The sequence below is a fragment of the Osmerus mordax genome, chromosome 4 (assembly GCF_038355195.1).
Source record: "Osmerus mordax isolate fOsmMor3 chromosome 4, fOsmMor3.pri, whole genome shotgun sequence".
NCBI lineage: Eukaryota > Metazoa > Chordata > Actinopteri > Osmeriformes > Osmeridae > Osmerus > Osmerus mordax.
The window spans coordinates 22,413,773-22,428,372 of record NC_090053.1 but is presented as its reverse complement, the minus strand read 5'-3'; the positions used below and the strand labels follow the sequence as shown (position 1 = coordinate 22,428,372).

Genomic DNA, 14,600 nt, shown 5'->3' with positions numbered 1-14,600 from the left:
TTAAGATGTCTACTAGTCCCGCCCCTGCCTTCTTAAAACAGCAGATGCAGCTTTGTTGTTTTTAAAACAAATGGGATACAAACACACACTTTACTCACTCTCACAAAGGAGACTAAATCACATTGAGTCCATGACATAACCTGTATTCCTCATGTTAGTACCACACGTTAGTACCATGTGTTAGTACCACATGTTAAAGATCCTGTAAAGTGGAATTAAAAACGAGTTTCAAGTTCACCACACCACCGAATAATGTGTTATTAACACCCATCCAAATTAGAATGAAAAAAAACATAGACAAGTATGTTAAATTAGGCTTTGAAATCGTAAAAAAATTAGCAGTCTTCTCTGTTCGAGACTGGGGGGGTGTGTCGCCTGAAGGAGCTGATGCTCGGCCCCCTCGCTGGAAGGCACGCCTCTCTCAAGTAAGCTACCTACGACCCAGATAATGGACGCTACGCCAAGCCGAACAAAACAGTATAGAATTAGAATGTATTTGTTCAATGAGTGAAACATACAGATGCATATAAATGAAATATTCCCATGAGCTGTAACACAGGAGTAAACATTTACAGTAGAGACAGCAGACAGTGAGCTCTCCAACTACTTCTAGCACATTAGCTACCATTTCACCAAAATACCATCATTCTACACCGAGTAGCCTAATATCAAGTTAGCGGTTTGCACTAATTATAGCAGAGATACCTCTGGAAAAATTATCTAGTATAATTATAACAAGCACACAGAACTGAGTGATGAACTGCTGGCGGCGGTGGATGGTCCAGGTGCGACCGGAGGATGAACGGCCGGGGGGGCGATGCTCGGTATGGCTCCGCGCTGCAAGAGAAGCCTGTGTTGGTGAACCCTGTCTGTGTCTGGTCCATGTTAAAACTGTCCGCCGTGAAATGTTCAGTGGCGCAGAGGCGGCTGTTGGAGTTTATCCGAAGCTTTCCATGAGTGTGGCTCTTCACAACATCTATCCACCTATTTTTCCTTTCATTATCAACAGGGAACTTAAATGGCGTTGCAGCGCAGCTGGAGTTCTTGCATCCAGGGACGAGGCAGTTGCGGGTGGTGGGAGACATCCTGAAGCTAGCTAGCTGATGTAAGCTACAATAACAGTACAGCAGGAGGAGCCATTCAGTGATCTGACGTAGATAGGGCGAAATGACGTAGATAGGGCATTTTTTGGCTCCGCCCATTAAAACCTGATCTGAAAACGGAAGAGAAACTGTTCTTCGGTCTAACTCCACATTTCAGTGCGACAAAGTTTTAGCGCTTTGCACATGCTTTCAGGAATTCATTTCACACGTATATAATGTACTTAGAAGCAAAACATGGAATTTACTTTACAGGATCTTTAAGGGCACACATGTTAATAGCATACATTAGTACCACTTGTTAAGACCATATGTTAGTACCATACATAGATGAGCTGTTCTGCTAGCTACAGGAAGTATCATTCTTACTCTTATTCAGTGATATAATGTATCCCTGGCCCAGAGGTCCAGGCCTGAGTGCACAGTAATGTTCTTAGTCATGGAGAGATTCCTGACTGGGTCAGGGTTAAATGGTTAGGGTTATACGGTTCTTGAGTATTAGGATATTTCCTCTTACTAGTGTAAACAGGCTTTCGCCTACTTGATTTTTCAGCCTCCTATCAGTTGAGGACTCTTTGCTGCAGGTTATGATCAGTTGAGGACTGTCTGATGCAGATTATGATCAGTTGAGGACTGTCTGATGCAGATTATGATCAGTTGAGGACTGTCTGATGCAGATTATGATCAGTTGAGGACTCTTTGCTGACAACAGCAGCCATTATTGTGTTACATTACATTTATTAATTTTGCAGACAAGAGGACCCTTTCTCTCAGTAACAGCACTGTTTAACCCTTTCCCTCAGTAACAGCAGTGTTTAACCCTTTCCCTCAGTAACAGCACTGTTTAAAGCAATAACTATTATTGGTGTTACAAAGAGACAGAGAAAGCGATGGAGTGAGAGAGATGTAGAAAGAGACATGAAGGGAGAGAGATGGAGAGAGAGAGAGAGAGAGGAGAATGAGATGGAGAGATGCAGTGAGAAAGAGGGAGAGAGATGCAGTGAGAGAGAGAGGGAGAGAGAGATGCAGTGAAAGAGAGAGAGGGAGAGAGATGCAGTGAGAGAGAGGGGGAGAGAGATGCAGTGAGAGGGAGAGAGAGATGCAGTGAGAGAGGGAGAGAGAGAGAGAGAGGGAGGGAGAGAGAGAGATGCAGTGAGAGAGAGAGGTAGAGAGATGCAGGAGGGAAGACACTCCTCAGTTCTGCCTGCCTGTATCTCGATCCTGTGATATTGCCACACATGGTCCCTATTGCTCAGGTGATATAGAACCCTGTGCCATCAATGTAGTCCAGGGGAGGAACTCCCTCTCTTACCCATACTCCCCCTCTTACCCACACTCCCCCTCTTACCCACACTCCCCCTCTTACCCATACTCCCCCTCTTACCCATACTCCCTCTCTTACCCATACTCCCCCTCTTACCCACACTCCCCCTCTTACCCACACTCCCCCTCTTACCCATACTCCCCCTCTTACCCATACTCCCCCTCTTACCCACACTCCCCCTCTTACCCATACTCCCCCTCTTACCCACACTCCCCCTCTTACCCACACTCCCCCTCTTACCCACACTCCCCCTCTTACCCACACTCCCCCTCTTACCCATACTGTGCTTTTATTTCTATTGTCCTTTCTGAGTTCCTTTTGTTTATAAGTAATTAAAATCTCACATCTTCTGAGGTGTATGTGGTTCATATTCTATTACTCTTATTATTATTATCATTACGATGATATTTAATGTACCGCAGGGGCGTCGTTAGACCCTTTTTACTGGGGCACATGCCCCAGTATAAATCTGCTGTGCCCCAGTAAAATCTCAAGTTTGAGTTTTAACAATTTACTTTATTAATCAGTGCATTCATTTAGATTGCTAATCTCAGAAAAAATAAACGCAGTATCCCAATCAACGCTTGTAAAATAAAAAAAACAGTATTTGCGTTCAAATGAATGCAGAAGAGATGTGCGCGCTCGCATTAACTATTGATGTCCCTTTGAAAGCTGATATCAAACTTGCGTCCCTGAACTGTTGTATAGTGGGTTAAGCAGAGTAGAGTTCTATGTCTAACAACGCCTCTGATGTACCGTAAGTGTTTTCTTCCAACTGTAATACATTTTTTGTGGATGTTCACCAAGATAATATGATTATTTCCTTTGTTGTCATTAAAAGTGTTTCTATATACAATACATCCCAGCAGTGAGCTTTCTTTGTCCATGTGTTAGGGTTAGCTACGCTGCGCTACGCTACGCTACGCTACGCTACGCTGAGCGGATGTTGTAGAGGGACAGCTGACGGTTGATCAATGTTAACTTCTACTGACCCATGGAAAGTAAAACCACCCCCATAATACCAAGGTTCCCTTGTATAACAGCTTAATGTTCTGCTCAACCATCATGTGTGACAAGGACATTTCAACAGTACTTCCTATGTAACTACTGTTGCATATATCGCTATACCGCGCGGCTAGCTATACCGCCTAAATTAATACACCTCATAATGGGAGTCAGGTGGCTGAGCGGTGAGGGAATTGGGCTGGTAATCCAAAGCTTGCCAGTTTGATTCCCGGTCATGCCAACTGACGCTGTGTCCTTGGGCAAGACACTTCACCCTACTTGCCTCGGGGGAATGTCCCTGTACTTACTGTAAGTCGCTCTGGATAAGAGCATCTGCTAAATGACTAAATGTAAATACCATCAATATGACACCACGGCTCGAGAATCCATACAGAATCACTCTTACACATTACACCTTAATATAGGCTAGTCGAGCAACACTTAATTTCCGGAGCATTTAAAATCAATAAGCTCGCATTCACAAACTAAGATCACGGATACTGTCAACAATCAAAAATAAAAGGAGATTTTAAGAGATGAGTCAACAAAGTTTGTCCACCAAAGTCCCCCAAAAGTACGCTATGTGAACTTTAACAAGTTTGTCCAATTAACTGTGCATTGTCGCCATTTCATATAAGTCATCATCAAAACAATAACGAAGCAAATTATTAATTGAAAATCAAAGCAAAACAATTGAACATGTTGGCGCAGCTTACTGCACCACGTTATTTACATTATAAATTGCAGATGATCCTAATTGATCTGAGTCTCTCGCTAATAATGATGGGTCGTTCGCGAATGAAGCGGCTCTTTTTGTAGGTGAACGTCTGGAGCTGGCTCGCATATCTGAACAGCCGACTCTATTCTTAATAGATTAATATAGCCTATAGAAATGAAATGATTATGCAATAATGATTATGCAATAATGATTATGCAATAATGATTATGCAATAATGATTATGCAATAATGATTATGCAATAATGATTATGCAATAATGATTATGCACTACTTCTTTGAATACTATTTGAATACTATTAAAATCATGAATGATTTTAATAGTATTTACAATAATTCACTACTTCAAAGAACAACAAATAAATAATTATATAGGCCTAAAGGCGTTGATACTATTGATACTGAAGGGCTCAGGCAGATTTCATAGAACCTGACAACACAAGCTAGCTGAATTATGATTGGACAAAAACTCTACCATAATATACAACACTGTCAGCAGCTCAACCAAGTGGATATAATATGACATGAAGAGAACAGACTACGGAGAATATTTTTTGTTATTTATGTCAGTGTATTTATTGAATGACATTAAGGGGGAAAGAATAAATGAAGAAAAAATATAGAGTATAACCGCAACATTCTTTAATAATTTTATTTACATATTTTTGGAGTATGGGGTTAGCCCTAACCCAGGGCCAGCAGAGAAGGCCGTTCAGGCCACTGAATGTACAACAATGGATACTTGCTATCATATGAAGCTCAGTTCTAATGTGAAGTCTTAATACTCACCCAAACCCTGCAGAATGTCAGTAATAATAATAATAATATTATTTATATAGCAAATTTCATACAATAATTGCAGCTCAAGGTGCTTTACATAAAATCAATAAAAACAATAATACAAGTAATAAAAGTAATAAAACCCTTCTTAGGCAGCAATTTTTGCGGTAATCACACAATCCGCAGTCTTCGCGGTATCTCGGTCTTTGTGGTTTCCCAATATAAATAAATATTTAACTCAACAAAACACAAGCAGCAGTCTTTGTGGGAATCCCAAAAATCAATAAAAACAATAATACAAGTAATTCAAGTAATAAAACCCTTCTGAGATAAAATTAGTCAAATTCTTTGGTAAAAAGATAGGTTTTAAGCTGCCTTTTGAAAATGTCTAGCATGTTTGCTTCCCTAATATTTATAGGTAATGTGTTCCATAGTTTTGGGCAGTGGCGAAAATCTGCTATCAACATTGGGGGGGACAATTATATAACATTTTCTCAAGAGCAATTCCAGAGGGGGACACCAAAATTACTGCTGTAACACAGCACATTAAAAAAACGCCATTGTGTCCATAATCAGCAAAGCGCTTTCATTGCGTATTATTAATATTATTGAAATTACATAGTTATGTTTAAAGTGATTTATTGGAGGGGACAAATCATATTTTTCCCAGGATGGGGGGGTCGTGTCCCCCCTGTCCCCCCTGGGATTTCCGCCTATGGTTTTGGGGTGTAGCTGACAAAGGCAGCATCACCAATCTTCTTCTGACTGCTTCTGGTGACCTCTAATAGGCCTGCATCTGATGATCGCAGTGTTCTAGCTGGTGTGTAGTAAGAGAGTTAGCAATGTAGCTAGGTCCTTGTCCATTTAGAGCTTTGTATGTGAGGACCTTAAAGTCAATTCTGAAGGTAACAGGGAGCCAGTGTAAAGTAGCTAGGACTGGACTATTGTGTTCTCTCCTTTTGGTCTTGGTTAATATTCTACCTGCAGAGTTTTGAATAAGCTGTAGTCTTTCAGTGGTTTTCTTGGGAAGACCAGCGACACAACAAAGGATAGCTTCTAGCACATCAGACTCTAATGAAGAACCTTGTGTGAGTGTGTGCATGTGCACAATACAATACCCCCCAACCCCCCCCCCCCCCCCCCCCCCCCCCCCCCCTCCTCTCTCTCTCTCTTCCCAGTCGACCTTAAATACCAAGTCTCGCCCACAGCCTGACTCTGGTCTCGCCTAGTCCACCTTAACCCTAAATACCGTCGCGCCCCCTTGTGGAAAAATTACTGTAACAAAAAAAATCATAGCTAACGAGAGTAGACAGGGCAAAAAAAGATTTGAGGGAACTTTCGTGAAGAGTAATTATTTAAAAATCCCTGTTGAGCTCACATAATTCTGATAAACTGGGAAAACGAAAAGGACAACAGCTAGGCTGTGCTATCTAATAGCCCCAGCAGACTGCTGGTAGGACCAGAATACGACAAAGTTGCTAGCCTATCCCTGCAGGTTGGCTGCTACCGTATCAGCTGTAACATTATCCAGAGTAGCAGCTTCCGGTTCAAGTTCTCATTGCTGTCTGCCTTATTAGCTAGTTGAAGGTGGTGTCAGCGTTTAACGGTAAGTCAACTCTTTGGAAATCACAGGTTCTGCTTGCAAGATAGGTCAGATACCGTTTAGATAGCCTCCTAGCTAGTGACGAGTGTAAGGTTAGCAAGCTGCTCTATGTGGTTCAATGAAGAGGTCGAGCTAGCCCAATCCTCACAATTCGATTGTGACCCGCTGTTATGGATCATGACAATATACAGAGCATAACTAGTAATATGCCGTTCACACTGTAGGCAAGAAAAAGCAGTGTTAATGCCTCTTGATCAGGCATCATGCATAACTGAGTATAAGAAGTCTGATGCGAGCATTTGGCTGGTGAACCATGATATCATCGGTGCGTTGGTATTGCACAAGTAATTTCACTAATTGATAATCATTAAAAGTTGTGTGCGATAAACAAGCACGAGTATAAACTGTGTCTGTAACCTGAACCTAAACTCCACGTTAGCCACGTTATCTGACAACTATTGCCCAATGGTGTGATGCTTAGTGTTTACATTCAGGGCAGAACCAGGAAAGTTGTGTCTTAGTTGAGATAGTTGACACTTACGTTGTTCTGGTGAGAAGATAGGTTAGCCAGTAGCTATTACCTATCCTGGTTGACGGTTTATTCTATCATGATATTGGAAAAAAGAGCCAGACTGAGACCGATCTGACATAAGATAGTTGTGAGGTCAACTGGCTTAATCTGTATGCTTTTACATAAGAATACCTAGAGCATAATAACAGAGCGGCGGAATTATTTTATATCCACCAGGAACTACTGCTGCTTAATGCAAGCGACACTGCTTTGCAGTTTGTGTACACGAGATGGTGCTATTGAGTCAGATTTTACCCTTAAACGGCTGTAACGACCAGCTGCTTCACGATAAGGAACATACCTTTAACCTGGGAAATGGTAAAAGTTATATAGCATGTATTTATATCATAGTGGACTTGTTTGTAGAAATGAAATGAAAAGTTAAGAGTACCAGATGATGTCTTGTTTCAGGAAGTTGTCATGACATTTACTAGCTGTGTTTCTAATTGGGTTTCCTGCTCTGCAGATGTCACAGATGTGATTTGGACACCCTGCCCTCCTCCCCAGCCTTCATCGAGACTCAGCTTCCTGTCCTCCTCTTCTTCCCCAGTGTCCCAGTGTGTGATCCCTCCCTCAGCATGACCCTGTCAACTCTCCTGCCCCAGGCTTTGCTGCTGCTGATGCTGCCCTGTGGGACTCTGGCCTCCCACAGCAGCAGCCCCACCTTACTGGACCACCACACCACCTTACTGGACCACAACACCACCTTACTGGAACAAAACATCACCACGGACCAGGGACACTGCCAACAGCTATGTACGTTTGGCCGTATTGAGATAGAGAATCAGATCTACACATTCTGAATGTGTTTGGATGGTTTCACCCAGACCGCCCTGTGAGTTCTACATCCTCTGTTTGGGTGTAGTTGAGGGTTTTCTATTTTCTATGTTTTTATGTTTGTGACCTCTGCACTCGCTTGGGATACCTCCACCCTCACCTCCACCCTCACACCTCCACAATCACACCTCCACACTCACACCTCCACACTCACACACCACCCACGCACACTCACACCTCTACCCACAAACCTCCACTAACACACACTCACACCTCCACCCACCCACCCCTCCACACACACACACACACCTCCACCCTCACACCTCCACCCTCACACCTCCACACACACACACCTCTACCCTCACACCTCCACCCTCACACCTCCACCCTCACACACACCTCCACCCACCCTCACACCTCCACACACACACACACACCTCCATCCTCACACCTCCATCCTCACACCTCCACCCTCACACCTCCACACACACACCCTCCACACTTACACATCCACCCTCACACCTCCGCCCTCACACCTCCACACACACACACACCTCCACCCTCACACCTCCACACACCTCCACAATCACACCTCCACACTCACACCTCCACACACACACCTCCACAATCACACCTCCACACTCACACCTCCACACACACACACACACCTCCACCCTCACACTTACACCCTCACACCTCCACCCTCACACCTCCACACACACACCCTCCACACACACACACACCTCCACCCTCACACTTACACCCTCACACCTCCACCCTCACACACACCTCCACCCTCACACCTCCACAATCACACCTCCACCCTCACACACACCTCCACCCTCACACTTCCACCCTCACACTTCCACAATCACACCTCCACAATCACACCCTCACACACACCTCCACCCTCACACCTCCACCCTCACACCTCCACAATCACACCTCCACCCTCACACCTCCACTAACACACCTCCACACTCACACCTCCACACTCACACCACCCACTCACACCTCCACACAAACACACTCACACCTCTACCCACAAACTTCCACTCACACACACTCACGCCTCCACACACACTCACACCTCCACCCTCACACCTCCACACACATACACCCTCCACACACACCTCCACACACTCACCTCATGGGGAAACTCTGTACAAATGACTAACATGGGAGTAGTCTGTACAATATCATTTTTATTTTAAAGTAAAGCCATATGTTTATTTATTTTTTCCCTATTTCCCCAAAATCACATCTTTCTACTTGAAGGACGTATCATTTCAAAGCAGCCATGTGTTCCAGATTTAAGATGAAAGCGGTGCCGAGGCCTGTGTTGTTTACAGGCTGCTGCACTGGGCTGCCTCCAGAGAGCCCCGCCCTCCAGGCTCTGTCATGACACGCTTATCTCTTTAAATCTCTCTACACCTCCCACGCTGCACACTTTCCTCACACGCTGAATTTCTTCACCAACACACACACACACACAGCGTCAGACAGTGCAGGGCGAGCAGGCAGAATACATGCCCTCCAGGAAGTGTTTTTACTCTATGTTAGTGAGGAGGCCCAGCCCTCCTCTCCTGCCCCCTTCACAAGCCCTCACACTCAGGCAGGCACCAGCTCTGGGCCGCTGCGGTCCTGCAGCTTGTAGTTTGCAGTAGGGCAGAGAGACAGGGCAGAGAGCAGTAGGGCAGAGAGCAGTAGGGCAGAGAGCAGTAGGGCTGAGAGCAGTAGGGCAGAGAGCAGTAGGGCAGAGAGCAGTAGGGCAGAGAGCAGTAGGGCAGAGAGCAGTAGGGCTGAGAGCAGTAGGGCTGAGAGCAGTAGGGCTGAGAGCAGTAGGGCTGAGAGCAGTAGGGCTGAGAGCAGTAGGGCTGAGAGCAGTAGGGCTGAGAGCAGTAGAGCAGTAGGTTAGAGCAGTAGGTTAGAGCAGTAGGGCAGAGAGACAGGGCAGAGAGACAGGGCAGAGAGACAGGGCAGTAGGGCCGAGAGACAGGGCAGTAGGGTAGAGAGCAGTAGGGCAGTGAGCAGTAGGGCTGAGAGCAGTAGGGCAGAGAGCAGTAGGGCAGAGAGCAGTAGGGCAGTGAGCAGTAGGGCAGAGAGCAGTAGGGCAGAGAGCAGTAGGGCAGAGAGCAGTAGGGCAGAGAGCAGTAGGGCTGAGAGACAGGGCAGAGAGACAGGGCAGAGAGCAGTAACATAGTAATGTGTGGTATGGTGGAGGACTATAAATACATAATCATGCAGCATTCCAGCCTGGAGACCTGTGTGTGTTTTGAGCCACTTCAATAAAGTGACTCCCCCTCACTCCCAGACCCCCCCCCCCTCACTCCAAGGCCCCCCTCACTCCCAGACCCCCCCCCCCCCTCACTCCCAGACCCCCCCCCCAAAACCCCCCTCTGTTCCATAAGAATTAGGAATGCATATGGCAAATGCTTTTCTCAAACTGTAGCCTTACTCAACACTCAGGAAGTGTTGGCTGTGTGAGTTGTTTGGTGCTTGTATTGGTGTACTAAAGTGATACAACATTTGGACGTGAAAGCAAAATATGACTGTTGTTCATCTCTGTTTATACCCCAGGCAAGCTCAATCAAACATGCAATCGCTATATCTTCTGGAAGGAGAGATCCACATGCTTTCTGTTGAAATGCTTTAATGTGTCAGACTGCCCAGATGTCTCTGTGGAGGAACTATTTCCTGGAGAAGGTAGCTGTCATAGTGAACAAGATAAACAATTTGGTAAGCAGTGCATGTTACTTGTTGTGGACTGGATAGTTACTCTTTCATCTGTTGTTTGTCAGAGCTTGACAGTGGTGTCCTCCAGTCTGACGGCAACTCACCCGGAACGCTCCAGGATGCCGACAGCGCAGCCGACAGTCCGAGCAGTGGAGGAAGGGCCCCTCCCTCCCCCCCTCCCTCCCTCAACTCCTCTCCTGTGAGGGGCAGCAGTGGAGGGCTGTCCGCAGGGGACTCTCTCCTCAACAACACTTCAACTCTGTCACTGCTGCATACGCCGCCTGAGAACCCACACCAGGGTGGAGATGTGTCAGACCAGGGTGGAGATGTGTCAGACCAGGGTGGAGATGTGTCAGACCAGGGTGGAGATGTGTCAGACCAGGGTGGAGATGTGTCAGACCAGGGTGGAGATGTGTCAGACCAGGGTGGAGATGTTAAGGTCCCACACCAGGATGGAAATGTGTCAGACCAGGGTGGAGATGTTAAGGTCCCACACCAGGGTGGAAATGTGTCAGACCAGGGTGGAGATGTTAAGGTCCCACACCAGGGTGGAAATGTGTCAGACCAGGGTGGAGATGTTAAGGTCCCACACCAGGGTGGAAATGTGTCAGACCAGGGTGGAGATGTTAAGGTCCCACACCAGGGTGGAAATGTGTCAGACCAGGGTGGAAATGTTGAGAACCCACACCAGGGTGGAAATGTGTCAGACCAGGGTGGAAATGTTGAGAACCCACACCAGGATGGTAACATCTCCACCCAAGCCCCAGCATTGCACATGTCACACGAGCCAACGAGCTGGAGCCCTGAGGAGACGACCATGACCAGCGCCAGCAGGGCGACCACACCAGTGATAACATCAGGATCAACAACAACTACAGCATTATCAGCGACTGTGCCAACAACCACCACGACTACTGCAATTCAACAACCTACTATAGCAACAATGCCAACATCACCAATAACTTCATCAACAACAACAACAACATCATCAACAACAACATCGACAACAACAACATCATCATTAACAACAACATCCGCTGCCTCTGGGCCTCTAGAAACGGAACACAAGCCATCGACCTCTGACCCCCCTGGCCCTGGAGCGACCTCAAACCTTCCATCCTCCTCCACTGCGGCTGGATCCAAGATCGCTGACGTGGAGGGGAAGAGGGGGGGCATCATGGACGTGGCCGGAAGCCCTCTGACCAAACAGCTGGTGGACACCAGCTCCCTATTGGCTGTCCTGCTGTTTGGCCTCCTCTTCTTCCTGGTTACGGTTGTCATGTTTGTGACTCAGGCCTATGAGAGTTACCGCAGGAAGGACTACACACAGGTGGACTATCTGATCAATGGCATGTACTCAGACTCAGGGGTGTGATGGGCCAGACTGTGTTTACTTTTGCCAACTTTCATATGCTTTCAGTTATTGAACTTTTTTTGATTTAGTATTTTCTAAAAGCACATGGTTCTGTTGTTTCACATGTTGTCAGAGTATCATTCTACCCCCCCCAGGGATGGTTGAGGGGACATGGTTCATAAAGTTAACAGTTAAAACTGTTTTGATTGTCAGAGTTGCGCCAGTCTCTATTTGAGACTTTTCTGTCTTAAGGTTCTTCCCACCAAATGCACACAGAGATTGACTTACGAGGCACACACTGTGTAAGCTGTCCCCAGCTGTGAGCCTTATTCAGACCATACAATCTTCTACAGGTTGAGTTCTGTACCTCCAGGCCTGAGGGGGTTTCTGTGTTTGTGGGTATGTTTCCAACCATTCAGCAGTGTGTTCATACTGCTAACTGCTAACCCTGCATGTGTCTTAAAGGGGCTTTCACTTTAAACAACAAATTGAAATTAAATATTTTAATAGTGCATAACAATGAGTATTTGCTGGGTATAACTTGGATAGTTCTGACTGTAACAACCATGAACGTTTATAGTGGTGTTTGCTCACACGTTACACAGTTTGTGGGTTGCAGAAAGCACATTAACTTTGTACCCACCCACCTACTATATGTTTTATGTATGATCTCAAAATGTTATAGATTTTGAGGAAGGTTTTTCTTTAAGTTTCTCAGAATGGTTTTTCCAGATACATTCCAGAGGGAATGAATGTTATCTGGTCTTAGATTTCTATGCAGTTGATACTTCCACATGGCTGCCCCATAGGAGAATGGCCAAAGACTGTTGTAATCAGTTCATTTCCTCTCCTCATGTCACTTTGGGTTGCTTTGTAAATTGGGTTGAAAAGGTGTAGCCTAATCATTTTCTTTGTTTACATTCGGCTTGTGTCCACCCGTATGGTTCTTACAGTCCAGTGTAGACCGTAGTCGTAATGAGCAGCTAGTCTGTGATGGTGAAGGGAATCCATGTTGTCTTTTTTCCTTGACCAGATTCATTTATTCTGGATGCCAAAACTATCACTGTAGCACTAAAGCACATTAACGCAGTTGAGCCAAGGGAATTGTTTAGCCATTATGAATGAACTCCATTCCACGACATCGAGGATAGAGAGCTCAGAGACCAAAGGAGACACCTTGAAGGCAGCTCTGTCAAGGCCGGGCGTGCAGGTCTGCTGAATGTGACATGTGCCAACTGAAGTCCTTACTAATGCACTTGTGAAGAAGGATGTTATTTGCAGTAACAAATTGAGAAATAAAGGTGGTGAAAGAAGGATGTTACTTCTAAACTTTTTTGCCAAGTATTTCGACAAGTGTCAACAATCTGGGGAAGATCTTTAAATATAGTATAATATATGGAGCATCATAGCAGTAGTATTGTATAATATAGTAAAGTATACTTTATTAAAGTCAAGTATTAGTTATGTGTATCAGATGGATGCTATGAGCAGTGTGAGTGATCTGTGTCATGTTGACAGTTCAAGTTGACCACAACACCTACAGCTCCACAAAGGGCCTTAAGAACCCTCAAATATAAAGTTGTTTCCCAGAAATGTTTATTAGTGCTGCACATCTGCCAGACCGGCTATAATCAAGGTGGTAAACAAAACCACATCTGTAGACCTCTAATTGTTTCCTGGGAAACATGAATACCGCAGCCAGCGTGTGTGTTTGGGAAAAGTAATGAATGATTAATTGGCAGAAGATTAAAATAACTATAATGAGGTGTGTGTTGGTGGTCCGACACTGCCTCAACCCTCACCCAGGAGAGCTGTGCTCATGTTGAGGAACACTACCAGAATCCAGGGTCTACTCCTACTGAGCCCTCATTTTTTGTGGTATTTATTTTTTATTTTTCAAGCTGTTACAAAATGCCACTAAATGTGGTTAGCATTCATACTCATTAGTTAAGGCCTACACACTCCAAGGGTTAAACCCAGCTGCTGCTGGTGTGGCCTAATACAATCAAACGACTCACATTCACTTGCCAACACTTCCAACAGAATGGAATCCTTTAGCTGAGTTCAGTCAATAAAACTCAGATCCACTGAGTTAGTGAACAATAGCTAAGTGAAACGGGGTCTAGTATTGAATATATTATTAATGTATTTGTTAAATAGATTTCAGTATTGAATACATTATTCATATATTCTGTCAATAGGGTATGCTATAGAATATAAATAAATGTGTTGACTATGGTGTAGTATGATGTAGAATAGCCAGAAATGGCAAAAGTACACACATCCTTCACTCAAGTGAAGGATGAAGGACCCCACCGACACTGCCACCAACACCCTGATATCCACATTACAGTTTTTCTCGATTGGTTACACACATTTTCTGAATGTGAACTCTACACACAAATTAAAAAAAACACACACACAATGGGCAAAACCCCTAACTTCTCCTGCTAAATTAAACTTAACATTCAAAACAATGTTATTTAATCTCAAAATGGTATTTTGTTTTCAAATGACAAACACAAACCATCATATGAATAGACATTTATAAGAACCATTTGAACACTGATGTGTTCAATGTAAAACACTATGATGAATGGAAAACACTTCTTCT

At 44.8% G+C, this 14,600-nt stretch overlaps 1 protein-coding gene across 2 annotated transcripts; it reads left to right on the top strand.

Annotated features, from left to right (window-relative positions):
- Positions 1 to 6,355: 6,355 nt before the first annotated feature.
- On the top strand, positions 6,356 to 13,300 carry wu:fa25f02 (uncharacterized protein C11orf24 homolog). Of its 2 annotated transcripts, XM_067234863.1 has the most exons (4): positions 6,356 to 6,551; positions 7,586 to 7,875; positions 10,477 to 10,602; positions 10,698 to 13,300. In XM_067234863.1, exons 2-4 carry the CDS (start codon positions 7,698 to 7,700, stop codon positions 12,005 to 12,007), a joined length of 1,614 nt encoding a protein of 537 aa, XP_067090964.1. In that variant the 5' UTR covers positions 6,356 to 6,551; positions 7,586 to 7,697; the 3' UTR covers positions 12,008 to 13,300. The 2 variants fall into 2 exon arrangements, with proteins under 2 accessions (XP_067090964.1, XP_067090965.1); XM_067234864.1 differs by lacking the exon at positions 6,356 to 6,551 and having other exon boundaries at positions 7,423 to 7,875.
- Positions 13,301 to 14,600: the final 1,300 nt, after the last annotated feature.

Bases quoted from the DNA above. Each gene is read 5' to 3' on its own strand.
- wu:fa25f02 (XM_067234863.1), top strand. From the start codon at position 7,698: ATGACCCTGTCAACTCTCCTGCCCCAGGCTTTGCTGCTGCTGATGCTG. The intron at 7,876-10,476 runs GTACGTTTGGCC...TTTATACCCCAG, and splicing joins GGGACACTGCCAACAGCTAT to GCAAGCTCAATCAAACATGC. The intron at 10,603-10,697 runs GTAGCTGTCATA...GTTGTTTGTCAG, and splicing joins GGAACTATTTCCTGGAGAAG to AGCTTGACAGTGGTGTCCTC.